We start from the raw sequence: 26426 nt of genomic DNA, 5'->3' as shown, positions 1-26426 counted from the left end.
TTGCCAAGAGGGTAAAGTGTTTGTTGTGCATGCACGATGACCTGAGTTTGAATCCCCAGAGCCCATGAAAAGCCATAGGCTGTAGGGCCAGTGTCTGTAATCCCTCCCTTCCTATGACAAGGGGGAAGGTGAAGATGAGAGTCCCTGGAAGCTTGCAGGCCAGCTACCCTGGCCTGTCAGTAGTGAACAACAAGAGACACTGTCTCAAACAGGTCACAAGGTGGAAGGTGAGGACCAACACCCAAAGTTGTCCCCTTTCCTCCATATGCACACCATGGCACATGCCACTCCCTAAACATAGTTTTGTAAATGTACCTATACATAAATATATACATATACATTCATATATATGACTGCTCTAGCTGAATGCTATTGTGTTTTCTAATTTTAAAAAATGTACATATACATACATATATACAAACATAGATGATTTGTTTAGCTGAATGCTATCCTGTTTTCTAATTGTCCTTGAGCAAAAAGTAAAACATATTAAAGTAACTGTTTATAGAAATATTTGATCCTAAACATGTTAAACAGAGTAGAAATTCCTGTGAAAACCTATTTTTGCTTATTATTATTAGTCGTCAAAGTAAATATACATGCTAACTTACCACTTTCATCATCAGCTTTAGATACAAACTAAAATTATTATAAAGAATGAGATAAGCAAGCCACCCAGTTTATTTCCTAGAAAAAAAGAAGTGAATGTTTTCTTTTTAGATAGTTCATTTCAGTTGTGTTGCTTTTCCTGCCTTGATGAAGGGCTGTGCCTGGACTATTAGGTAGCAGAAGCTACTTCAAGAAGCAGTTTTCTGACCCAGTGGAACATGGCCAAAGACACACAGCCACAAAAAGGGAACTGGCCACCGGTCGAAAAGCCATGCGAAGGCTGGCGGAAAAGATGTCTGGCTGGTTCCTCAGGCGCACCAAGACTCTTATCAAGGATCAGTTGCCTAAGAAAGAAGATCGGGTGAGAATTGCATTTTTAAGTACTGCTAACTTCTTGGTCATAATTTTTTTTTTCTGAAAAAAAGTTTGTTTTGTAAGTCTCCTGTGATATTTTGTGAATATAAATTTGTGACATTTGATGAATAAGTTTTTTACATGTGGTACTTCAGAAAATGTTAATTGAGCTGTTTTCTTCATATTAGCTTTACTAGCCTGCTAGCTAATAGGTTTTTTTAGTAGTATAGGTACTAGGTAGCCTGCCATTGCCATGATATGTTCTGGAGATTATCACCGTAAAGGGAGGAAGCACTTATTTTGGCTTCAGAGGTTTTGATTTCATGGTCCTTTGGATTTGTGACTTGTGGGAGTACATCTTGGAGCAAGCTCTTACTTCATGGTGGCTGGAAGGAAACAGTGAGACAGGTGAAAGGAAGGAGCCAGGATGTCAATATTCCCTTTAAGGGCATTCCCTGGATTACTTGTAAAAGTTCCTCCCTATAGTTCAAAAGGCTGCTGAACAAAGCTTTGACATGTCGCCTCTGGATGATACTTACGACCCAATTGCAGCAGTGTACATCACACTCATTTCTCATCAGGCCTTTGATTCAGTTCTTTCATAAGGAAGCAGTTTTCCATTTGCACTTTGTCTTGCAATACCGTCTGCCATCTAGCACCTGCTACGTTCTTTGGTATCTTAATTCTAGTTAAAGGACCAAAGTGGCTAAGAGCTTTTTGTTTGTTGCAGTAGTACTATTAACTTACAGGAAAATAGCATGCTTAGTTGTTAAAGAAAATTTAATTCACCTTAAAAGGACTGTTTTCTAAAAAATTATACTGATCATTTATAGTTTTTAAAGAGCCCTTTATTTTACTTATTTGGGAGAGAGAGAAACAGGCAGAGAGAGAGAGAGAGAGAGAGGTGGGGGGGGAAATGGGTGCACTAGGGCCTTCAGCCATTGCAAAGGAATTCCAGGTGCATGCACCACCTTGTGCATTTGGCTTACATGGGTACTGGGGAATCAAACCTGGGTCCTTTAGCTTTGCAGGCAAGTACTTTAACTGCTAAGCCACCCCCCAAGCCCTGTAGTTTTTAATCTTGTGATTCTTCTAGCTCTGACAATGAACTAAAGATTCTGTTAATTGTTATGACCTAAACTTAACTCATATTGTCTCAAATAAGGCTAATTGTATAAAATGTTATGATTCTGATGCTCTCCTTATTTGGAAATCAAGTATGATACTGGCCTGCAAATTGAAGAAATTGGTACAATATATGCTTGACATTTATCTAAAGCAAATATCACTATTGTGTTTGAGATATATCATGGACTTAATACATTTTCAAATGTCATATGCAAGTAATATATTAAATATTATATTACTTAATTATCTAGTAGGAAAAACAAAAAATTATATGAAGAAAGAATTGTGTGTAAAGATTCAGAACTTGGCCCCTGTCACCCCAGTTACACATTTCATGACTTGGAGCAGTTTGTTGAGGCTAAACCCTGAATTGTGTCCTTTGTCAAATGGAAAGAGTGACTAGAGGCCTGCTGTGCATGCTTGCTATGCAATGCATGGCACATAAGAAATGTTGATGTCCTTAGTAATGGCAGAGTGCCCTCTATACTGTAACTGCTGACTGATCTCTTTTTATATGTACTTTTTCTTCAACATTGAGTAGTGGTAATGATAGTCTATACATGGATCTTTTTTTTGCAGTAATATTCCATTGTGCTAAATAGATATGAATATTTATATAGAGATGGCTTTTCATTCTTTTTTTTTTTTTTAATGCAAGAGAGTCAGAGGGAGGGAGAGAGAGAGAGAGAGAGAGAATGAATTAGTATACCAGACCCTCCAGCCACCATAGTTGAGCTCCAGATGCATGCACCACCTGTGTGTATGTGCAACCTTGCAAACTTGTGTCACCTTATGCATCTGGCTTACATGGGATCTGAAGAGTCAAACATAAGTCCTTAGGCTCTGCAGGCAAGCTCCTTAACCACTAAGCTGTCTCTCCAGCCTGGCTTTTCATTCTTGTTCATATTCTTGAAAGGCTTTTAGTTTTAGGACATTGCTTACAAGCAGTTATACTGAGAAGAAGTTACTAATTTCCACTGCCACCAGGAATATGAGGTCAGTTGTGGTCCTCATAACTTAATGGCATTGCTTTACTATATTTGTTCTTCCCTTGAATTTGAGTACAAAATAGCACCTTATAACAGGTTTGATATGCAGTTACTTAATCTTTTTACTAATCTCAGAGATTTATAGCAAGATACTAAATACATATACTGTTTTCAGTTTTTGTTACTAGGAAGCTTCTAATGTTTTCTAAGTATTTCAGTAAGCATTTCTTAAAATTTTATTTTTATTTATTTATTTGAAAGTGACAGAGAAAGAAGGAGAGAGAGAGAAAAAGAGAGAGAGAGAGAGAGAGAGAGAGAGTGTGTGTGTGTGTGTGTGTGTGTGTGTGTGTGTGTGCGCGCGCACATGCGCACCAGGGCTTCCAGCCACTGCAAACAAACTCCAGACGCAGTGTCCCCCCCCCCATGTGTGCATCTGGCTAACGCGGGTCCTGGGGAATTGAGCCTTGAACCAGGGTTCTTAGGCTTCACAGGCAAGTGCTTAACCACTAAGCCATCTCTCCAGCCCTCAGTAAGCATTTTTTATTCATACTGTTATTCTAAAATATTCTGTTTCCCCTTTTCATTATTCTTGTTTGGATTAAACTGTAGTGCTATGTTTGCAGGGTAGACTAGTATAGAACCCCAGAAAACCTACAATATACTCAGAAATATATAAGAAAATCATATAACTTGTTCATGATTTTTAAATTGAAAACAAGAAAAATGAGGTATATTTAAAATTTTAAATTCCAATTTATATACGTTAGAATGAAAAGAGGAGCAACACATAATTGGAAGGAATTCTTATAATGTGAACACAGAAATGAGATTATAGGCAATTTTACATTATAATCTATTTAACCTGATATTCATTATAATTATTCCTTTTGCTACAAATGCATCCTAATACCCGCCTTGTGTTATATGTTGGCAGATGGTCTATTGTTCTCTGACAGAGTTCCAGAAAGCCGTCTATCAGACAGTATTAGACACAGAGGATGTGACTGTGGTGCTGGAATCTTCTCAGCCTTGCACCTGTGGCAGTGGCCGGAAGAGGAGAAGCTGTTGTCACAAGGTGAGCATTTCAGCATATCTTTCCTGCTTGGTTTTTGTTTCCAAGATGCAAATAATAATTTACTTCAGAAGTTATAAGCATAAAAACATTATCAAAATGCTTTAGAATATTGAATAATAGCTACATAAAAATATAATATTCAAACTATCTTCAAAAATTAATTTTACAGGTAAGCTTCAATTGATACTCTCTCTTATTGGCAAGTAGCCTACTTTCATCTTGAATTCCATCTTATTTTCACACATTTTTCTTTATTCACTACTAGTAAAATTGGTGTATGCTTTTCAGGCTTAACTACCCTTATATGGTTAGATTTAGTATCAATTTAATGTCTGTATCAGTAGAACAAAGTATTTTCTTAGAAATAAACGTTGTTGTACTTTTTACCTTCTGGTCCCATTTCCTGCCCCTTTCTCACATTCTTCTCACATTCTTCTCACATATCCATGTACAGGACAGGGACTCCAGGTAGTAGAGTCTAAGTGGTGCTTTATTCAAACATCACATGTGTTTTGTTGTTTTCCACCACTGTCCTGTTTTTTTTCTTTTTCTTGTTTTGTTTTGTTTCTCAAGGTAGGGTCTCACTCTAGGCCAGGCTGTCCTGGATTTCACTATGTAATATAGTCTCAGGGTGGCCTTGAACTCATGGCAATACTACTACTTCTACCTCCTGAGTGCTGGGAGTAAATGCTGCCACAATGAAGACTTTCATCCCTCTTTTAGTGAGTCAGTTTTGTATTCCAGTGTTTTAAAAATGCTTCACTATTGGTGATTCACAGATATGTGGTATAAAGAGCTGACCATCACTATCATAGAATGTACTATGCCCAAAGAACTAGACAGTAATATTGTCATAAGCTGTGCATTCTTTAATGTAAGCAGTTTCACATCCATGTTTGTTCTCTTCTTGTTTATATTGTATTTTTTTTATACTGTATTTTTCTGGTTACAGACCAATTCTTATGGTGAGACAGTGAAAAGCTTGTGTCTTAGTTACCTCACAGTTCTTCGGAAGATAGCTAACCATGTCGCACTTCTTCAGGTTGCTGGCACTTCCAAGAACCAGGTTTGGCTTGGCCTCTTGCATTTCTTTGTGATGCTGTTAATATAAAACTGATATTGTTTTGGTATTTTTATACAGTATATTACCTAATATCCTAGTATGTTTTTTGTATGAAATTTAAGAGAAAATAACTTGCTTATTTTGAAACTTAAGTAGGTCAGTGCTAGAGCCATGCCAAACATGTGCAAGGTCCTGGGTTCAGTCCTCCACAGTAATTTTGAATCAAGGTGAAAAAGGAAAGTTTAACCATAATAACTGTTTTTATGCCTCAGTGAATATTTACCTATTTTACCTAATGTTCTTTGGCATAATTACTAACATATTTGATAATTCAGTCCTATTTTACCAATGTTGTTTAATTATTTAATCTCCTGGGTAATAAGGATCTATCATAATCTCCATATTATAACTATTTCTCAAACTGGAAAAATTCATTAATTTCAGAATTCAAGATTCAAGATAATCATTTACTGTGGCAGTCCCAGTTGGTTGTCTTCTAAAAATAAGATCTTAGTTTCATGTAATTGAAGGGTTAATAGCCTTCTCTGAAAACTAGAGGGAACCAAAGAGTTAATAACTAACCTTAAAATTACAAAGCCATAAAGAACAGAGACATTCAGCTCAGAAACTGCCTGGTGGGATATCCTCCCAAAACAATTCTGCTAAAAAGCCTATTCCGAGCTTTATCTACTTCCCTTGGACCTGCAGCTAATTCAGTATATTTGCCTTAGGGTCCTCTTATATGTTTGAACCCCACAGCCTGACTCAGTGCTTCAGCCTTCATTTCGCAGAAAGGCTGCTGCCCCTCACTGTTTCTCTCAATAAACAGTCTGTCTGTAGAGATCAAATCCAGTGTTCTGTTTTGCATTTCTCTTACACTTTCCTTACAGTAATGATTTTGTATTTCCTTTATCTGTTATAGTTATTGATGTTGTTCAAATTAATTTTAAAATCTAGTAGGAATTTGATATTTTTCAAGTGTTATTTAGGAGTGTATGCTTCCTTGGTTTGGAAATCTTAAAATATTCTAGTAGCCCAAGTATTAAAAATTCATATATATGTTTAACATATAACTTTCTAAATATGGTATATCATATGTAGTGTTCTGAATTATTAATCTAACTTAGAGAAGGCAGGTTAAATTTCTCTTTATTACAAATAGAATTACTTCATAAACAATTTCAATTTTGTGGGTTTAAATACATTAGTTGAATAAATATATAGACTGAAGTCTCTTTTCTCCCTCCCTGAAGGAAACACTTACCAAAAGGATATGTGATCAAGTATTTTCCAGATTCCCAGATTTTGTTCAGAAAAGCAAAGATGCAGCCTTTGAAACACTTTCTGACCCTAAATACTCAGGGAAAATGAAGGTATGTGCATATGGATAGGGCTGCTATACCAAATATGCGTGCGGTGGTATGACAGGTCATAAGAACAGGTTTCCAGACATTCAGAAGAGATGGTAGCTATGACTGGCCAGTTCTGCTAACATTGCCTAGGTTGTTATGAAGGCTGCATGCAGATGTGTGTTCACAGAGGACTCTACATAGCAGTTGTGTCAGATCACACTTCAGATTGCTCTCACTAATGCACTGGGTTGATGTACTCTTAAAATCTATGTTCTTATCACATACGTAAAACCTTGTCCTCCAAAAATAAATAAATAAAAATGAGGGTGGGAGACTTGTAAGAATCACACACACTAATGCCAAAGACAGAAACTTCTAGAATATTCAGTTTGAATCCCAGGATTCAGGATGAACAAAGGCTTCTGTCCAGATTGAATCTTCTGCTACTACTACTGTTACTACTGCCACTTCCTGACCTAGATTGTAAGACTTTAAGGGTGCATTTGTTACATTGGGGGTGAGGAGTATTCTGTGGCTGCATGACTGACTGAAGGAGGGTGTGTGGAAAGTAAGGCTAGGTTCTCCAGCCCCCACCCAGGCCTTGGGGCCATGCCTGTCAGGCAGCCGGATATGCTAACAGCCTCCAGCCTCCTGCAGTAAGATGGGTTTGCTTAACCCCTTAGTCTTAGAAGAGTCTTAGTTTGTGGATTCCTCAGAACAATCCCCGGTTTCATGCTATAATTAAGAGAAAGGTAAGTACAGGGATAAAAGGAAATAATTCAAAGTAGTCAGTTTTTTTCTTTTTTTTTTTTTCTGGAAATACTACTAGCAGGTAATCTAGACAAACTCATCATGGTTTAGTTGCTTGGGACATTTACATTCAGCAAAACAAAATAGGGGGAAGTATAAATAGCAAAGAGGATTGCATTAAAACTTGTTTTCTTAAATAAGTTTTTATTTATAATAAGTTAGTGTCATGATTTATTATAAGTAATTCAAATATGACAGTAAATTTTTAAAGCTATTTAACTGATTTTTTTATTTAAAAAATTTAAGCTGTAAAAAGCCAATTAGCTTAGTATTTTCAGTCTAAGAGTAATAGTGTGTGTGTTTAAGATAATGATTAGATGCAATTTTTACTGATTTTCAAAAAGGAGGGACAAAAGCAAGCATAATGGGCTCAGGAGATGGCTCATCAATTAACGGTGTTTGCCTGCTAACCTGGGTTTGAGTCCTAGAACCTATTTAAAAGCAGATGAACAAAGTGGCAAGTATGTCTGTATTTTATTTGCAATGCCAAGAAGCCTTGGTGCACCCATTCTCTCTCTCTCTTTCAAATAAGTATATAAATTTTAACCAAGCAAGCATAAGTGGTTGCTAGAGGCTGGGGTATCTTTATGTGTAAAGGACCAATTAAGTTCCCTGTTTACCAGGAGAGTGTCAATATAGCAGAGATTGAGCTGGGGATACATGCTTCAGGACACTGTGTTATCATTTGGTTAGCATATCAGTTATGTTCTCTTTGCTGGGACAAAATACCTGCCCAAAAGTAGCTTAAGGAAAGTAAGGGTTTATTTTCAGCTCCCAGTTCTGAGGAGAGAAGTCCCTCATAAAGGGGAGAGAATGTCAGGAGCAGGAAACTGGCATCACATCTTCCCATCAGCAGGGAGGAAGCAGAGAACAATGAATGCTTACTGCTCAGCTGTCTCCTTTCCATGCAGTTCAGGAACCCAGCCTATGAAATGACATCACCCACGTCCATATTAGTAAGTGAAAGAAGCCATTCTGAAAAGATTACGTGCTAGGTGATTCTGACTATGAGGCACTCAGGTAAAGGTAAAACTACTGAGACAGTAAAATTGGATTCCCTGGGGGAGAGAAAGGTATATATGAGAACTAGAGAAAATCTTTATTTTGTAAAATGCTACAATTGTAAACACATGTTATAATACTCAGAGCTGTACAACACGATGAATGAGCCCTAAAGTAAACTGTTTCAAATGCTTCAATATTTTGAATGAGTTGCTACAAAGATACCTTACAAATAATAGTGTGATAATGATGATAATGTTACTATTGTAGTCAGCTCCACTTGCTGGGAAGAACATCCAACCAGACACAGTTTATGAGAGGAAGGGATTTATTTGAAGCTTATGAAATCTAGGGACGTTCCATCAATGGCTAAGGAAGCTGGCTTCCTTTCACAGATCCAAGTAGAGAGAAACCATTACCAACCAGTACCACAAATGCAAACAGCAAGCAAGCACTAACTTCCAGATCTTAAACTTCTCTTTGTACAACTTTGGGCTGGAATCAAAATCCTCCGCGCCACTGGCCAGCACCTTAGGGCTCAACCACAAGATCCGCCCTTAGTGACACCACCTCCAGCCAGGTGGCTGGAGACCCAAATTATAAGCTCAACTTTAATAAAACACCTGAGTCTGTGGGGGTCATACATTTACACTATTATATTCAAACTACCATAGTAAATATTACATATATGTTAATAAATGTGTAGGGCTAGAGATACAGCTTAGTATTAGAGCACTTGCCTAACATGCACAAGGGTCTGGGTTCAGTCTCTAGTAACACACACACACACACACACACACACACACAAATACCGAACAAACAGAAAGAAAGGAACTTAGAAAGGTACAAGAGGGGCAGGAGTGGGAGCAGGAAGAGGAGGGCATACTTGAAGCTTTCTGAACTTCTACTCAGCTCAGAAAACTGATACTCATAGAGTTTCAGTTAGAAAAGTTATTCTTATGTGAGTTTGAAATGCAGTTCATAGAATCAGTTTTTTCATGAGAAAGTAAAACTAAATATCCAAGGTGTGACATATTCATTTATCACTTGTGTTGCTTTGTGAGCAGATTCAAAAAAAAGAAGGAAAACTATAGCTTTTTTTTCTTTCTTTCAGGAATTATGAGAACACAAATTTTATGGAGGAATTTCAGTTGCTCAATTAAGAGAGTATTATGTATAATTTTTTATTCAAAAGTTTAAAGGTTTATTACCAAGTAACTAAAATTGCTTAAGTGATCATTTCCTAGTTCAAGAAAGCTTTAAAATTAATACAGAAAACTCCTCCTTTTTACCCCTTTATGCTTATTTTCTCCATGCTCTTTGGAGCTGTCTTGGCAGATGTGTTTAAAACAGTTATTTTGCTACACACAGCATTAGTCTGTTGTTCCTCTGTTAAAGAACCATGTGTGGGGCAGATCATTGGCATTTTGAGGTCAAAATCCAATCTGGAAGTGAGTGCTTATTATAAATAGAAATACAAAGGAGAGAATGTGAGAAGAGGTGTATATCTGACTGATTATTTAAAAAAATAAATATCAAGGCTTTCAGAACCTATATGTAACAGAACACAATACCTTGTGCCTATCTAGAGACCATTTAGACACTTCCTGAAAGGCATGCTGTTCTATAATTTAGTTTCTTAGCATATTGTAGGTATAAAGAAAGTGTATTTTGGAAATTAAATTAATCCATGTAAATGCCTCCCATAATCTAAAATGTTTCCTTTTTATTAAAGCCAGATGAGATGAAATAAGTCTTTGGGAAACTTATGTCTTCCTGACCGCAGGGTGATGAGCAGCATTTGATGTGAGAGCTAGTACTATGTCTTCTAGCTTGGAAGATAGAAGGGGAGCTAGCAAAGGTGGCTGAAATGAAAATAATTTTTGAAGAAGTGTTACAGTGGAATTTCTGTGTATACAGTGTACTTTATGTTGGAGCTAGTTCACTGACATTCTATGGTTCATTTCCAGGTCCTTCAGCAGCTTTTAAACCATTTCAGGACAACAAGAGACAAGGTTCTTCTCTTCTCCTTTTCCACCAAGGTGAGTCCAGTCTGAAGTGTGCCCTTGCATAGCCCCCAGCCCGCAGTGTAAAAGAACGGGCTGAAGCAGCTTTGGTGCATTTGCTCTTACCCACACCATGGCCACTGGCACCAGGCCAGGAGCTGACCCTCTCACACAGGCGCTTGAATCTCATTTGTGTGTGGAAATTATGTAGAAGGATGCCATTGTCTTATATCAAACTCAAAAATAGGCTTATTTTCTGCTGATCTTAATAATTAAGATATTTGAGAAATTTTAGAATTCAGAAAGTGGTAAGTAATAATATACATTTATATAAATTTTTTACCAGCATTTTTTAAATGTGGTTCCAGTTTTTTAAACAATGAGCCAGGCGTGTGGGTCATGCTTACAATACCAGTTCTTAGGAAGCTGAGGTAGGAGGATTGTCAAGTTTGAGGCCAGCCTGGGCTACACAGTGAGTTCCAGGTCAGTCTGGGCTAGAATGAGACCCTGCTTCAAAAGTAAAAAATAAGGGCTAAGGAGATGGTTCCATAGTTAGTTGCACTTCTTGTGTAAGCACAGGGGCCCAAGGGGGCCTGATTTGTACTGCCTGTTTCAGAACTCCAGATCCCACATAAAACAGCTGGCCATGGCCACATGCGCATATATAACCCCAGTCCTTCAGGTGAGCAGAGACACGAGAATCATCAGAGCAGAAACAGTAGAAAGACTCCTGCTCAAAAACAAGACTAGGAGGAAAGCCATGGAATGAGACAACTGCCATTCCCCTCCATCTGCCACAGGCCTGCAACCCCTACCCAGATATGTATATGCTACAAGGGCATATGCACGTGCATATACCACACATACACGCATGCGTGCATGTACACACATGCATACACATGCAGAAGAAATACAAAAATAAGTGACTTTATTTTTTTGAAAAAGCAAATGTTGCTAAATGTTAACCCCTGCTTTGGGATAGTGGGAAGAAACATAAAGTTAGAAATGAAAAAAATACTTATTTTACTTTTCGTGATGCTGGGTTTGAAAACCAGGGCCTGGCTCATGTTAGGAAGCACTCTTAACACAGAGCTACACTCCAGGCTTCCTAAATACTTACTGCACATGTAACTGTAAGAAAGAAATTGCAAGGCCCAGCAGTGATTGCATACACAGGTCACCTCTGAGTGGACAAACTGTAACTAAGCTGGTGCCTGCTCCCCCTTTCCCTGCCCTCTGTAGCTGCTGGATGTGCTGCAGCAGTACTGTATGGCATCTGGGCTGGATTACCGACGGCTTGATGGAAGTACGAAGTCAGAGGACAGACTCAAGATCGTGAAGGAGTTCAACAATACACAAGATGTTAATATTTGCCTAGTCTCGACAATGTAAGAAAATACAATTTAGGTACTCTGATGTTTAGCCAGTTTTTAAACTATTACTAAGTGAATTTTGACTGAATAGGCTTATGTTGCCATTTTAACAACCCTTTTTCAAAAAAAATTTTTTTATGAGCTGGGCATGGTGGCACATAGCTTTAATCCCAGCACTCGGTAGGCAGAGGTAGGAGGATGGCCATGAGTTTGAGGCCACCCTGAGACTACATAGTGAATTCCAGGTCATCCTAGGTTGGAGCAAGACTCTACCTTGAAAGACCAACAGATAGAAAGAGCAACAACAGAATATTTATTTTATTTATTTGAGAAAAAGGAAGAACAAAACAGATAGAAAAAGAAGGGCACTTTAGCCACTGCAAATAAACTCTAGACACATGTGCCACCTTGTGCATCTATCTGGCTTGCGTGGATCTTGGGGAATTGAACCTTGGTCCCTTGATCTTGCAGGCAAGAGTCTTGACCACTAAGCCATCCCTCCTCTCCAGCTCCTTTGACTTTAGAAAGCAGTAACAATGTCGTTAATTATGACGGAAATAGCAATCTCCTGAGTTTTACCCAGATTTTTTCTCTCTCATTTTCTTTGTCATTGATGAATTCTTCTTATAACAATGATAACATGGATGATGCCTCCAGGAATTTTCTATAGTTGTGTTTGTGGTCAGAACAGCCAGGTTCATAGTCAATGGGTAGCAGATCACTGCAGCAGTAGTTCCACTACATAGCTTCACTGAGGAGCTCTACAGAGCTCCTGTCTCCTCTGTTCCCACTTCTCACCTGGGCAGCTGCCCAGTTAGAGATGATACAGAAAGTAATGCTACATATGAATCTCTAAATCCTTGTAAAGAAAAGACATACTAGATAAAGAGAAAAGTCAATATGAACACCTAAGTAAGATGAATTCCCTTTGAGGAGGGAAAGATTAACATATCCACAATTTTTGACATCTTATATAACAGGAATTTTATATATTTACTGCATTGTCTTTCAAAGAGACTATTAAAGGATTTTAAAAACAAGCATGCAGAAGGTAAAGTTAAAATTAATGAGAAGAATAAACATTATTTATAATGAGGTATGGCTGTTGATTCCTGATACGATCTTTGGATTCCGTCTCCTGGAAACGAATTGAAGAAGTCATTTTTCACAGGAGCCCTTACATATAAAGCACTAGTGATATAATACTGTCTTCAGCTGTTTGTCAAACACAGACGTGTTCTTAAAGTCATGTGTTTAGGGATGGAGAGATGGCTTAGCGGTTAAGCACTTGGACCCCAGTTCGAGGCTCGGTTCCCCAGGACCCACGTTAGCCAGATGCACCGGGGTGCACACATCTGGAGTTTGTTTGCAGTGGCTGGAAGCCCTGGCGCTCCCATTCTCTCTGTCATATCTCTCTCTCCCTCCCTCTCTCTCTCTCTCTCTCTCTCTCTCTCCCTCCCTCTCCCTCTCCCTCTCTCCCTCCTTCCTTCTCTCCCTCTTTCTTTCTCTGTCTGTTGCTAATAAATAAATAAAAATAAACAACAAAATAATTAAAGTCATGTGTTTAGATTCATTAAACAGCAGAGCTTGTATTACAGAACCTCTCATGACATCCATGTCTGTCCTCTTCTGCTCACCTCCAGTCCACCTTGCAGAGAGAACTGCTATAAGCTCCTCATTGTCTCAACCATGTCTGTGAGAATTTCTTGTTTAACCCATATAGTTAATCTTTAACTTAAAAAAATTACTTCTAGAAATACTACTGCTGTTTTCAAAATTTACCATATCTACCTTACTGATATTTTCTTTGTAATTTCTAGCCTTCCTTTTATTTCTTCAAGTCATGTTTAGTCACACTTAAATGGCATTTGTTGTTTGACCTGTTGTTCAGTTTGTTGCTTCAGGTTCTCACTTCTTACAAGTGGTTTCCTTGCATGTTTTGCAACTTTTGCTTGGAGCTTACCTCCAGGAGGATTTCTGTATGCTCTGTGGAAGTGCTCGTGAGACCACCGCTAGTCATCCACTCGAATGGCTTTGCCTCACCTCTGTTAGGGATCCTCAACACAGCAAGGGCAAACATCAGGATTCCTGTTTTTCTGTGACGGAGTTATATAAAGAATTGTACGTAACATAATAAATTATTCTCTAGCTGTGTTTAGCAAGAAACTAATGAGGTCAAATTTTATCTCAGTTTTGATTTTGCAGTTGTTAATATTAAATTCTTCTGTAGCAGAAACAATTTCACAGAAGCTTAGCCATCATTTTGCTAGAATTCCTACCCTGTTAACCTTATATAACTTGGAATCCCTCTAATGAAAAGGGAGGATTTATTTTATCTGTATAACTGTTTTTCCTTGCAGTATTCTATTTTATCATTATTATTATTATTATTTGTAAACCACTTTTGTGACATTAAATTCCTTTCCTTCATTGGACGCATTCTTCCTGGCTTCCATGCTATTTTCATTCTTGGTTTGCCTCTTGTTTTTAATGTTTGGTCCCCTTCTCTGTATCTTCAGTATCCTTGTGTTTGAATAGTATGGTAAGCACATACATTCTTCCATCTACCAGTATCACCTTTCTGTATTATCTGTTAAATATTTTAACTTTTTCAGGGCTACCAGTCCTGAAACAATGACCAGATCATTGTCCATAGATTGGCTTTAAAGTTTGGAGGCCAAAAACTAGTATTAATTTATTATGATTTTATAATCATTATTTAATGCTGGCCTAAGAAGTAGTAAGGTAACGTCTCTGAATGTTCATGACCTTTCAGCCAATCCAAGGAATACAGTGCTAATGTCATAAGTCTTGGCTTATTTAGTACTACATCCATTATTTTATGCTCGCACAGTTCAGTTCCCCTTGTCTTTGAATCATGATCCTCTTTCTTGGTTGGTTTCCCTCCATGAAGTTTTACCTTTTGCAGTTTCTATTCACTTGAGTCCTCTGTATTCTGAAGACCTTCCTGTGGAAACCTTTGATCCTGTGATTTCAGTCCATGCTAATGGTTCTGTAAGCCTGATAATGTGCTGCCACTGTGAGCCTCCTTCACTACTTTTCTGCACTAGGTCTTTTATCTGGTGTTACAGTTAGCTAGCTTCTCCTTGCTGGGACAAAGCAACCATCCAAATGTGTTTCTTTTGGCTTAGTCTCAAGGGAAAGCTCTATGATTGAAGGAGAAGCATATCCTGAGCAGAGCTACATCACTTTTGTCACAGCAAGTGGAAAACTACAGCAGGAATGTGAGTCATCTAACGATGGCAATGTAGGGCTAATCTCAGGTTCCACCCCCATCAACAGGCCTCCTCCATGCAGCAATTCTCCACCTTTCAAATTGCCACCAGCTGGAAAGCAAGCACTCAAAACACAAGCTTATGGGGGCATCTGATCCAAACCACCACACCTGGATTTCATGCCATCTTTGTTCTTTCACCCATTGTTTTCTTGGGAAATTCCTCAAGTAACTTTGTAAGTCAGGATCTATAAAAAAGCAAACTTTCTATATCCTTGAATACAGGAAATGTCTTTGATGTGCCTTCTCCTGGAACTTACGCTTTGGCCAAATCTAGAATTACAGATTGAAACTAATTTCCTCCCAGCTATTTGAAGGCACTAAAGTTTTATCTTTTAGTGCTTAATATTGTTCAGTGGCTACCCTATGCCAATCTGGTTGGTTTTCACAACTACTAAGAGTTTGTCTCCATCTGCAGTCTGCTGCAATTTCATGGGGATATTGAGTCTCAGTGTGGGCCTTTGTTCACTTTTTGTACCAGACAAAATCTGAATGTCTGTATTATTTTATCTCTGAAAAATATTCATAGTATTTATCTAAAATGTTTCTTTTTCTTCCATTTTCTTTAGTTCTCAAGTTGCATTTTATTCCTATATTTTTACTTGATTAATTTATTAGTTATTAGCATATATTAGTTATACTATTGGGTTTCATTATGGCTTTTTTTTTTTTTTTTTTTGGTTTTTCGAGGTAAGGTTTCACTGTAGCCCAGGCTGACCTGGAATTCACTATGTAGTTTCAGGGTGGCCTCGAACTCACGACGATCCTCCTACCTATGCCTCCCAAGTGCTGGGATTAAAGGTGTGTGCCACCACACCCGGCTCATTATGGCATTTTCATACATGTATTGATCATTACTTAACCGTCACCCTCTTTTGTCCTCCTCCCACTCCCATTGATAACTTTATTCCCAGCTATTCTCCTCCCCCTTCTACATTCATGCCTTTTTTTGTGTGACTCCCTAACAAGAGTTGCTTGCAGGGACATGGGTGAAGGGTTAGTTACTGGAAGACGGGCAACTTACCAATGGCTATCCCACTGAAGAAAATCTCTCCTTTCTCAGGGAAGGTTGGAGGGGCCTCATAACTTTTCCCCGTATATGATGGAATGTTGATGAGTCCAGTCTTGTACAGGTCTTGTGCAGAGCTGCTGCAAGGTCATGAAGGCAGCAGCTGTGTCTTGCTGGATGACAGCATTTCATATCATTCCGTCCTTTTTCACTAGCTCTTATATTCTTTTTGTACCTCTTCTTTGATGTCTCCTAAGCGTTGGGGGCAGCGGTATAGATGTTCCATTTGGGGCTGCACAGTCAGCAGTCACTTATTCTCTGCACGTTGACCAGTTATGAGTATATAACTGCCTCCCACTGTGGAAAAGTCTCTGCCACAACCATATGTAGTATTCGTCTTTGCATTAATCATAAATATTTAGAAGAGAAGTGAGTTTGATAAACATACCATGTCCATTCAGCAAAATAACAGTAGTAACTTCCCTACTAGGACCTATGAACTCCCTAGCCATGGACTTTTGACCAGGTTTACAGTACCTTCTGATCAAAAATTAGTTGCTTACCCCATAACATTCATGCCATTAGTGTACCAGTTAACTCTTTGTTGGTGTTTTGTTCGGTTTTAATTTGATTTGGTTTTTGTATGTTTGTTGAGGTAGGTTCTTGGTATATATTCCTGACTGGCCTTGAACTTGTGATCCTCTTGCCTGTTTTCCAAGCACTGGGTTAGAAGTCATTAGTTAGGTTCTCTATCTGCATGTTTTGAGAGGGGAGTTGTTATTGTTTTTGGTTTTTGTTACCTTAGGTAGGGTCTTACTGTAGCCCAGGCGGATCTGGAATTCAGTCTCAGGGTGGCCTTGAACTCATGGTGATCTACCTCTGCCTACCAAGTGCTGAGATTAAAGGTATGTGCCACCACGTCCAGCTTCATGTTGTCATTTTTGCTCTATGAGTCTTAGAAATAAAATTTTCCAGTCTTATTATATTATTTGAAATAACCACATTGCAATTCAAAATTTTGTTGTTTTCCAAGCTCTTTTGTTCTTGGAATTACCTCCTCCCCCCATAAGTCCTCATTAGATTCAGGTTATTTAAAGAAGAGTCCTCTGCAAACACAAAAAAGAAATACAACAAAACAACAAATAAAAGTTAAATTATAATTTTTTGCCTTATCCCTCCAAGTTACCTCCCTATAGTTATCTTAGAAACAATCATTTTCCTTTTTTTCTCTTTTTTATTTTTTTCTTGTTTTGGTTTTTGGAGGTTGGGTCTCACTGTAGCCCAGGCTGACCTGGACTTCACCTGGACTTCACTATGGAGTCTCAGGGTGGCCTCGAACTTACGGCAATCCTCCTACCTCTGCCTCCCGAGTGCTGGGATTAAAGGTGTGCGCCACTATGCTGGCTCCTTCTTCTTTTTTTTTTTTTTTTACTGCTTTATTGCTTTATTTATGATTTTGTTAGATAATATCTTTACAAAGCTGCCACTTGTTATATCACTTTTAGACATTAGCATGGGAGAAAATGTTATTTGTTTAGCAGTTGTGATTGAGCATCTATAATTATGAACAGTGAATATTATTTGATAATGATAATAAATGACTGTTTAATGACCTTAAAAAAAAGAAGGCCATTTGCAATTTTCCCTGGGATTAGGGTTTTGTTTTTAATTAGAATCATCAAATTTATAAGTGACTGGGTGAAGTTGGCAATTTGTCATAGTAAGCCTTTCTGTCCATGGACATAACATGTCTCTTAAGACATTTTTGACCCTTTATAATACTTAATACTAGTAAAACATAATTTGTTAAAGGTTGCTTTATGGTATAGTTAAAGTGTACATTTTGAATTTTTAAAGTTTTGGTACAAGAACAGAATGTGGAAGACATACTTAGGAAGCGTACTCATCACATTTCTGACTCAAATACTAGTCATCAGACTGAAAAAGATGTTCCTTTTATTGCTTGAAGGATCAGCCCTTGGTTAGTAGCCACCTAATAACAAAGTGATGGATTTGAAAGCAAACTTCTAAGTTTGTTGTTGTAAGAGAATCAGCTCATCACCAGAGATCTAGCTTAAGAGTTTTCTTGTTCTAGAAGAGGCTTTGCTTCTGCTTTAGCTCAGCCAGGTGTCAGTTGTAATTTCAGCATCTCTTAGATTACTGCCCTAACTAGCAGAGCCCTTGTTTTTGGCTCATATGGGGCTCTGAAATGAATACATAAGAATCTAACTGAAGCAGTTGGTTTGGTTTCTCAGGCACCTGTCCCTTTTCATTATTACTGGACCTCTAAGTCCCACCCACGCCTCAGCTCATCCATTTGGGCTGTTGTTCTTTCCGATACGTTCCCCCTATCCCACCTGTTTTTCTTTGAGTTTAACTCCTTGTGACATCTTTTTGCTGTCACTTCTAGAATGTAACTTTCTAAAAGATATAATTTAATTTCTACTGAGCACTACAATTTAAGTTTGGATGCTTGGCTCTAAATACAGACACTGGCCACTGAGGAGACCTTGTTTTCTCACCTGTGATATGAAGATAGAGTCTCAGTGCTATCTTGATGTTGAAAGAGCCAGCATATGAAGATATCTTACACAGTTTCTTGGATATAGTGAAAACTCAGCCCGTGTTTATTTCTTCCCATCTAATACAGATTTTAAGAAGGAAGATTATTTCACTTTTCTGTCTGGATGGTCAGCACCACTGCAAAACATGGTCCGAGTGTGAATTAATGCTTGGGTTCAGTCACTCCAGAGAAAGGGAAACTGATGATACTAAGCCTCAGAAAGATCTGAGAAATGGGGTCAGGAATAAAGCCAAGAGAAACAAAGTAAAGCAAAACATTTTGTTTTTGTATTTTAGTTTTGCTGTTCTTTTTAAAATACACAACATTTTATCATTGTCATAAAGCAATTATTAAATAAAGGAAACAGACTAGAAAATCCAAAACATGTGATGATCATAATTACTACTGTGCAAAACAAGCAATTTGACTGTAATAATGTACATTTATTCATGGATTGATTTTTAATTGTGTCAGTCAGGAATCCAGCTCAGCGAGTTGATTGTTTGTAAGACAGATGCACCTGCAACTTCTTCTTGTTGGAGAATATACTAAAAGGTTCTTTTCAAATTATGCTTGTAAAATCCTGCAAAAATGGCATTTGAAAATCTAAAAATTAAAATAACTAACACATTACATGGGCTTTCTACCTACCTGTCTGCATGGGATCAGATGGCCAATTCTTCTAGGGATTTTCCGTGAATGGTAGAAAAGGACTGTCATAGATATATTTGTGGACATGTTTCTGTTTTATTCACCCTGCTTGTGTCATGTTATACAATGTTATACTGGCTGCAAAAAATAAGCATGATTGTTAGAACACAGTGGTTGGTGTCATTGTGAGTGGCTTAGTTGATTATTGTTTTGAGATGGGGTCTTAGTGTAGCCCTAGCTAGCCTGGAGCTCACAGTCTTTGTGACTCTACCTCCTGAATGCTGTGATTACAGTCATGTAACACTGTGCCCACTGATAGTTTTTGCCTTTTCAATGTGTTCTTTCCTTTTCCTAGGGCTGGTGGACTTGGTCTCAATTTTGTTGGTGCCAATGTTGTTATATTATTTGATCCAACTTGGAATCCAGCCAATGATCTTCAAGCCATTGACAGGTAAAATACTGACAATTTAAAGTGACCTACATGTTCTTGTAATCTGAAAATACTACTGCAAATAGGACTAGTTAGGTCCCTTGTGCAAACTTCTGCTTAATTAGTATAACTCTAACCTTCTGACTTCAAATAGTAGGCTTATTAGTAGCCATTCTTTTTACATCTGAAAAATTGTACTATTGTGGCAGAAATGACTTAAAAATAAAGGGGCTGAGGACACAGTTTCTTGTTCAAGAGCCCTTTCTAACAAGCCTTGAGGCTACCTAAATTCAATTCTAAACACCCATGTAAAAAGATGGGCATGGCCATGTGGTCCCAGTCCTGTAGGGATGGAGACCAGGGAATGTCTGGGGCTTGCTGTCAGCCAGTGTGACCAGAAATGGCAGCAGTAGGTTCAATGAGAAACTGTGAATCAAGGAAGTAAAGTAGAAGAGCAAAATGAGAAGACACCCAACATTCTCTGGCCTCCACATGGGATGGGTACTTCTGTGAGCACATGTGCACGCATGCGCGCACACACACACACAAATACATACCAAAAACAAAAGAAAAATAGGACAATTTATAATAGTTTAGACGTTTTGAGAAACTCTTGGAAGAAGTGAATAGTATATATGACCAAGAAATCATCAGAGAAAAGCAGGGAAGAACAAAAACTTCAAGCATGGAGTTAGCTCAGGTAGAAGTAAGAAGAGTGGTCCTTCTGGGCAGTTAATCATGAGGTAGGTACTCTGTAGGTTCCTCTGTGACACCTCATGTTATAGAAGGACTATGTGGTGAAAATGTCCCTTCAAAGAATAATTTTACACATTTCACAAAGAAGTGAGGAATCTGATTGTAGAACGGCTCCTGGTTAGAAGCAGATCCTGAAGTGGATGGAAAGTGAAGTAATTCCCGATCTCCACAGGTTGCAGAAGAAGAGGTGGTTAATAACCCTTTTACATGCATAGGAATCCAGGCCCTCTTTGCACTTCAGTCTTTCTGGTTCCCAACTTCAACTATGAAGGAGAAATTATAACACATTTGCATAAAACTAGCAGCATGAAAAATAAAAACCAAGGGGTAAAGCAGACATGGAAAAAAAAAACTGAAGTAAAACTAGGATGCTAGCAAAATTGTATATAGAAAACAAGAATGCTCTCAGAAAGTAAAACCATTGCCAAAGTAAAACTTATCAGCCGGCCCAAATAATAAAATAGAGGGGGCTAACAGTGGTATAGAATATTAAAAGTATCCTTATGTTTTAAAATAAAAAGTCACAAAACAAATATATGTGAAATATAAATGAAGTGAAAGAAAACTCTAGAAGCATCATCAGTCCATTTTAGAAGGAAAGAACAGAAAGACTATGGGTTAGGGAACATGATTGTTAATTTTGAAGAGCTGCCAAATGCTAAGTAGGAATAAGAGGGAGATATGACATATAGCTTGGTTATATTTCTAATCCTGAAGCTATTCCAGATAGAGAAAGAGGAAGAGGATTTATAACAGCAAAACCAAAGAAAAAATTAAGTCAGCAGTAAATGAGAATCAGGTTCCTGTCTATAGATCAGACTTTGAAGAACAGATTTTCCATCTGCTATAAGATTCTAGATGATAGCAGGGCTGTCCACTTGACAAAATTTATGACTTATGTGAAAGAAAATTATTTTAATTTAGTGTTGTAATCAGTGACTATCATATCAATATGTAAGGAAAAAAATAAAGGCAACTGTTGACATCCAGGAACTCAGAAAATTTATTGCTCAAAGATGTAAGCCAACAAGTGCAATAATCTATGTAGAGAAGCTAAAATATACAAAAGTCAGCTAGAGAGATGGCTCAGTGAGTGGTTTAGGCACTTACCTACAAAGCCTAATGACCCAAGTTCGATTCTCCAGTACCCACATAAGTGGTTGGAGGCCATGGTATGCTCATTCTCTCTGTCTCTCTTCTGTCTATCTCTACTTGCAAATAAATTTAAAAATACATTTTTAAGTCAGTGATAATCAAAGAATGTCCTGATATATATAGTTTGGTCTAAAAAGTATCGCTGGTGTGGCTAAGAACCTGAATATGGTTAGAAAGGAAAAATTCCCCAAATATGAAAGGATTGTATGCAAATATCAGTAATAATAAATAATTGAAATTATGCCTAATTTCAACAAAATAGCTATTAGAATTTTATTTCAGGAAAGGAGATCCTAGAAATTCTCAAAATGTATGCTAACAGGCTTAGGAAATGGCTCAGTAGGTGTTGCATTCAGGTTCCACATTGCCGGCAGAAAACACCTAACCAAAAGCAGCTGGTGAGAGGAAAGGGTTTATTTTGGCTTACAGGCTCGAGGGGAAGCTCCATAATGGCAGGGGAAAACAATGGCATGAGTAGAGGGTGGACATCACCCCCTGGCTAACATAAGGTGGACAATAGCAGCAGGAGAGTGTGCCAAACACTAGCAAGGAAAAACCGGCTGGCATAGTAATGTGTGTGAGGTGGCACGTAGCTGTCATTTTAATGCTTGTTAGCTGGGTTCCTCCTCTCTCTTTTCTTGCTCCCTGCCCCAGCAGTGCTAGGGATCAAATCCAAGCAATTATCCCCATCCTCAGCCTTTCACTGTAGTTTTGATTTGCATTTCCTAATGACTAGTGATGTTGAGTATTTTCAAGTGCTTACTGGCAAATTGTGTATCTTACTTGTAATCTTAGGAGAAATGTCTACTCAAGTCCTTTGACCAATGTTGATTTGAGAGTTTTGTTACTGTTAATTGTAGGCTTTAGGAATTCTTTATAAATTTTTAATATTAATATCTCATTATCAGATTTGTGATTTGCAAATATCTCCTGTTCTGTGGGTTGCTTTTTGCTTTGCTCATAGTGTTCTTTGATACACAACCTAGGTGCTTTTAAACTGAGATTATAGAGGTTCATTCTAGTTATAGAGTCAGAATGTGTTGAAAGGGAAGTCAGTGTTTTTAAAAAGTACAAGCGATTACACTGTTTCATTTTTGTAGTTGTCTCTTGATTTTTTTTTTCTAGCATTCAAAAGATTATCATATGTCAGAAGAGAGACTAGTTATAAAGGAGAGATTCAGAAACATAATGAAAGATTGATATACCAACTAGGACTTATTCTTACTATGCCAGGATGGTTTAACATTATACAGAAATCAATACAAAATACTACATTAATGAATAAAGAGAAAACCCCCCAGTGATCACTCAATTAATGCAGAAAAGGTATTTAATAAAATTTAACAGCCTCTCGTGATTTTTTTTTAAGAAAAGTTTAGGGGCTGGGGATATAACTCAGTGAGTAAAAGGTTTGCTATGCAAACATGAGAACTTGAGTTCAGATCCCCAGCACCCACATAAATGCTGGGCATAGGGGTGCACACCTTTAGTCCCAGCACTGGGAAAAGCAGAAACTGAATTCCTGGGGCTCACTGGCTACCTAGTCTAGTACAATTAGTGAATTCTAGGTTCACAAGAGACTTTTCCTCAAATAATAAGGTTTGGAGTAATAGTGGAAGACACACACACATGATCATGAATGTATGCATGCACCCCTCACATACATACACATGCAAAAGGTGATTGATTTGCTATTACATATTTTAGCATAATGAAAAAAATTGAGAGAAAAAAGTAAATAGTAACACATTTGAAGTTCTGATACTACTTTAGATTTTAAATTAACTTTTTAAAAAAGAAAGACTAAATGGAAGAAGGATGTGACAAGAAACTTAGCAAAACCCAAAGACAATGAGTTAGAGGAAGTTATAGAAAAGCAGACCATCACATTATTAATATAAAAGCAAATTGTAAATAATTCATTGAAAAGAGTGTGTTAGACACACTTGAAAGTCTGAAGGAAAATGACAATATACAGAAAAGTGCAAGAAGAAAGACTTACTACAGTGCTTAACATTTTACATACAGTCTTAAGTAAATGACTTTAGAAGAATAAGGATAAACAACAGCTATATTCATTATGTTTGCTGGGAGGCAGGGACTGTTCACAATGCTTCCTGTCTGATACAGCGCCCTTATGCACTTGACTCTAGTGTGACACCAGGTTTTATGCAGGGAGACTGAGGCAGTCCCCTTAGTACTTGCTCAGGCTCACATCTGATTCAGTCTATGTAATAGTTTGAAAGTGTGTCCCCCAGTAGGCTTGGGTGTTTTATTCAAGCTTGTAACTTGGATTTCCAGCCGCCTGGCTGGAAGAGGTGTCACTAGGAGTGGATCCTGGGGTCCATCCCTAAGGTGTTACTGGGGCCAGATCTGATTTCCAGCATGAGGTATGCAGAGTGAGCTCTGGGGGTCCAGCTGCTACAGATTCCTGTATACTTGCTGGCTGGTTGTGTCTCTCTCTGCTTGGGTCTGTGAAAGGGGACTAGATTCTTCTGCCATAAATGGAACTTCCCCTGGATCTGTGGACTTCAAATAAATCCCTTCCTCTCATAAACTATCTGGTTTGGAGGATCATCCCAGCAGTGTGAAGCTGACTACAACAGTCAGCATTTTGAGTCCGTGCCTTGAAGTAGAACCCACAAAAGAACGGAAACAAAAATAACCTCCTTTTTATGTCTTGGAACATTTGTAGTTTTTTTGTACTTTTTCATGTACACCCTTGCTATTGTCTTACTTATCCCACTATTCCTCAAAGCACCATGTATTCCTTTTCCCCATCCTCAGCCATCCCCTTGTACTGACCCATAACAAAAGAGAAATGAAAATCCTGACCTATGTATTTTATGACACTTCTTCATATTTATCTCTACATAGTGAAAGAGCCATCACCTACAAATCCCTTTTATATGGACCATGAAGCATAGGTACAAAATAACATTTATAAAAGTTCATCTGTAAATATTAAAAGATAGACATTCTAACTGCCCATTCACTGAACAGTTGGTTATGTACATATCTAAGAAGCATCTTCATGGGTCCCTTTCTGAGTCTGAGAGCCTTCTCTTCCTCCAGGCTGCAAGGTGGAAGTGAGAATGCCAATGCCACCTTTACTTTGGCTTGTGTCATGAGCCTCAATTCCCTCCTGGGTATATCTGCAGTAAAAGGTCTCTGTGAGGAGGAACAGGTGAAGAACATAGAGGAACATCAAATACTAATAGTGTATACAGTGACCTCTCAGGTCAAAATGAATCCCCCCCAAATTGCAACATTTTCAAGCACTAGAAGCAGTAAAGTTTTTCCCCTTTTGCCTGAGCAAATGTAACAGTGACCTCATACATATCATGCAATAAAGACCAAGTGAACCACTGTGACAAGTTAGGGTGGAGCTGTCATCATTTCATCTGTGTCAGAGCACCTGGGGCACCAGGCAACTGAGGGATTTAGTCAGGCCTACTCCATAGATGTGACTCTCTTCAGTCTGCCCTTTAATAGACTTTCCATTTAATTACTTTTCCCTAATGTTTTTGTGTATTTATTTTTAGGCAGCTTTTTAGAGGTATAATTGGCATGTTCACAGTAAACCAGACATATTTAACATGCACAGTTGGTAAGTTTTGCTATTTAAAGGCACCTATGACACCATCATCATATTTAAGACAATTAGAATGTCATCCATCAACAGCAAGGTTTTCCTTATTTCCTTTTGTGATCTGTCCCCCTAGGTCCTCCCCATCCCTTTATCCCCAACCAGCCATTAATCCTCTTTCTGTGTCTGAATGGGCTTGCATTTGGAAGAGCTCTACAGAAATGAAATAAATGGAAGTGCTCTGTTCAGAAGAATTGCCATTCAAAAAACAGAAAGAAAGAAAGAAACTAAGGAAAAAGTTTTGGACACTGGAGGGTGTTAAAATTGATATGTACATTTTTCTGTAATATTCTCTTCAACAACTTGTCCCTTTATATGAATGTATATTTTCTTTGTGTGTATCTAGGGTGTGGCCGTGTGTGTGTGTGTGTGTGTGTGTGTGTGTGTGTGTGTGTGTGTGCATGTGGAAGCTAGAGGTTTGCTTTGAATGTCGTCTGCAGTCGCTCTCCATCTTATTTATTGAGGCAGGATTTTGTACTTTAACCCAAGGTTTGCCAGTTCATTTAGTCTAACTAGCCTGCTTGCTCTAGTCATCCTCTGTTTCCACCTCCTACGTACTGGGATAACAGGTAGGCTGTTGCCCACCCAGCATTTATGTGGTTTCTGAGGATTCAGATTTAGGTCTTCATACTTGTGCAGCAAGTACTTTATTAACTATTTTCTCATTATTACCAAGTATCAAAAGTTAAAATATTGGTAGCATTGCACGTGGATGTGCCAAAGTTGCCTCCTGTACCTGACTTGTGTTACTTGACTCTGCTGTGTCCATCTTCTCAGAGTGTATAGGATTGGCCAGTGCAGAGATGTGAAAGTGCTACGGCTTATATCCTTGGGGACTGTGGAGGAGGTCATGTACTTACGGCAACTTTACAAGCAGGTAAGCAGGCACCCCTTTTTCTAATTAAGAAATAAACCTTCATCTATTTCCAAAACATGGGAACAGAGTTATATAAAGAGGTTTTCAACTTCACCATAATGTGGAATTCAGTAAGCTTATATGGAACAGATTAATTCATAGACACAGTGAATTTTAATACTGCAAGTTTCTTAAAGAAGCCTAGTATTTCTTAAATGTAACTGTGCATGTGGATCACCTCAGGATCGTGTTGAAGTAGATGCTGATATAGTAGGTTTGGGGTAGGGCCCAGGAGTGTGCA

The 26426-nt window shown here is 38.2% G+C and overlaps 1 protein-coding gene across 3 annotated transcripts in view; it reads left to right on the top strand.

Annotated features, from left to right (window-relative positions):
- The window catches only part of Ercc6l2 (ERCC excision repair 6 like 2), a 114802-nt gene that overhangs the window by 34757 nt on the left and 53619 nt on the right, over nt 1-26426 (top strand). For all 3 annotated transcript variants that reach the window (XM_045142786.1, XM_045142784.1, XM_045142785.1), the window contains 8 exons: nt 763-970; nt 4015-4155; nt 5108-5221; nt 6472-6591; nt 10353-10424; nt 11631-11776; nt 19635-19730; nt 26047-26146. In XM_045142786.1, coding sequence (XP_044998721.1) covers nt 763-970; nt 4015-4155; nt 5108-5221; nt 6472-6591; nt 10353-10424; nt 11631-11776; nt 19635-19730; nt 26047-26146 — 997 coding nt within the window. The remainder of the gene's footprint in view (nt 1-762; nt 971-4014; nt 4156-5107; nt 5222-6471; nt 6592-10352; nt 10425-11630; nt 11777-19634; nt 19731-26046; nt 26147-26426) is intronic.

The sequence above is a fragment of the Jaculus jaculus genome, chromosome 2 (assembly GCF_020740685.1).
Source record: "Jaculus jaculus isolate mJacJac1 chromosome 2, mJacJac1.mat.Y.cur, whole genome shotgun sequence".
In the NCBI taxonomy this organism is placed as follows: domain Eukaryota; kingdom Metazoa; phylum Chordata; class Mammalia; order Rodentia; family Dipodidae; genus Jaculus; species Jaculus jaculus.
The sequence above is the reverse complement of the archived record's forward strand: the minus strand, read 5'-3'. Positions and strand labels throughout refer to the sequence as shown.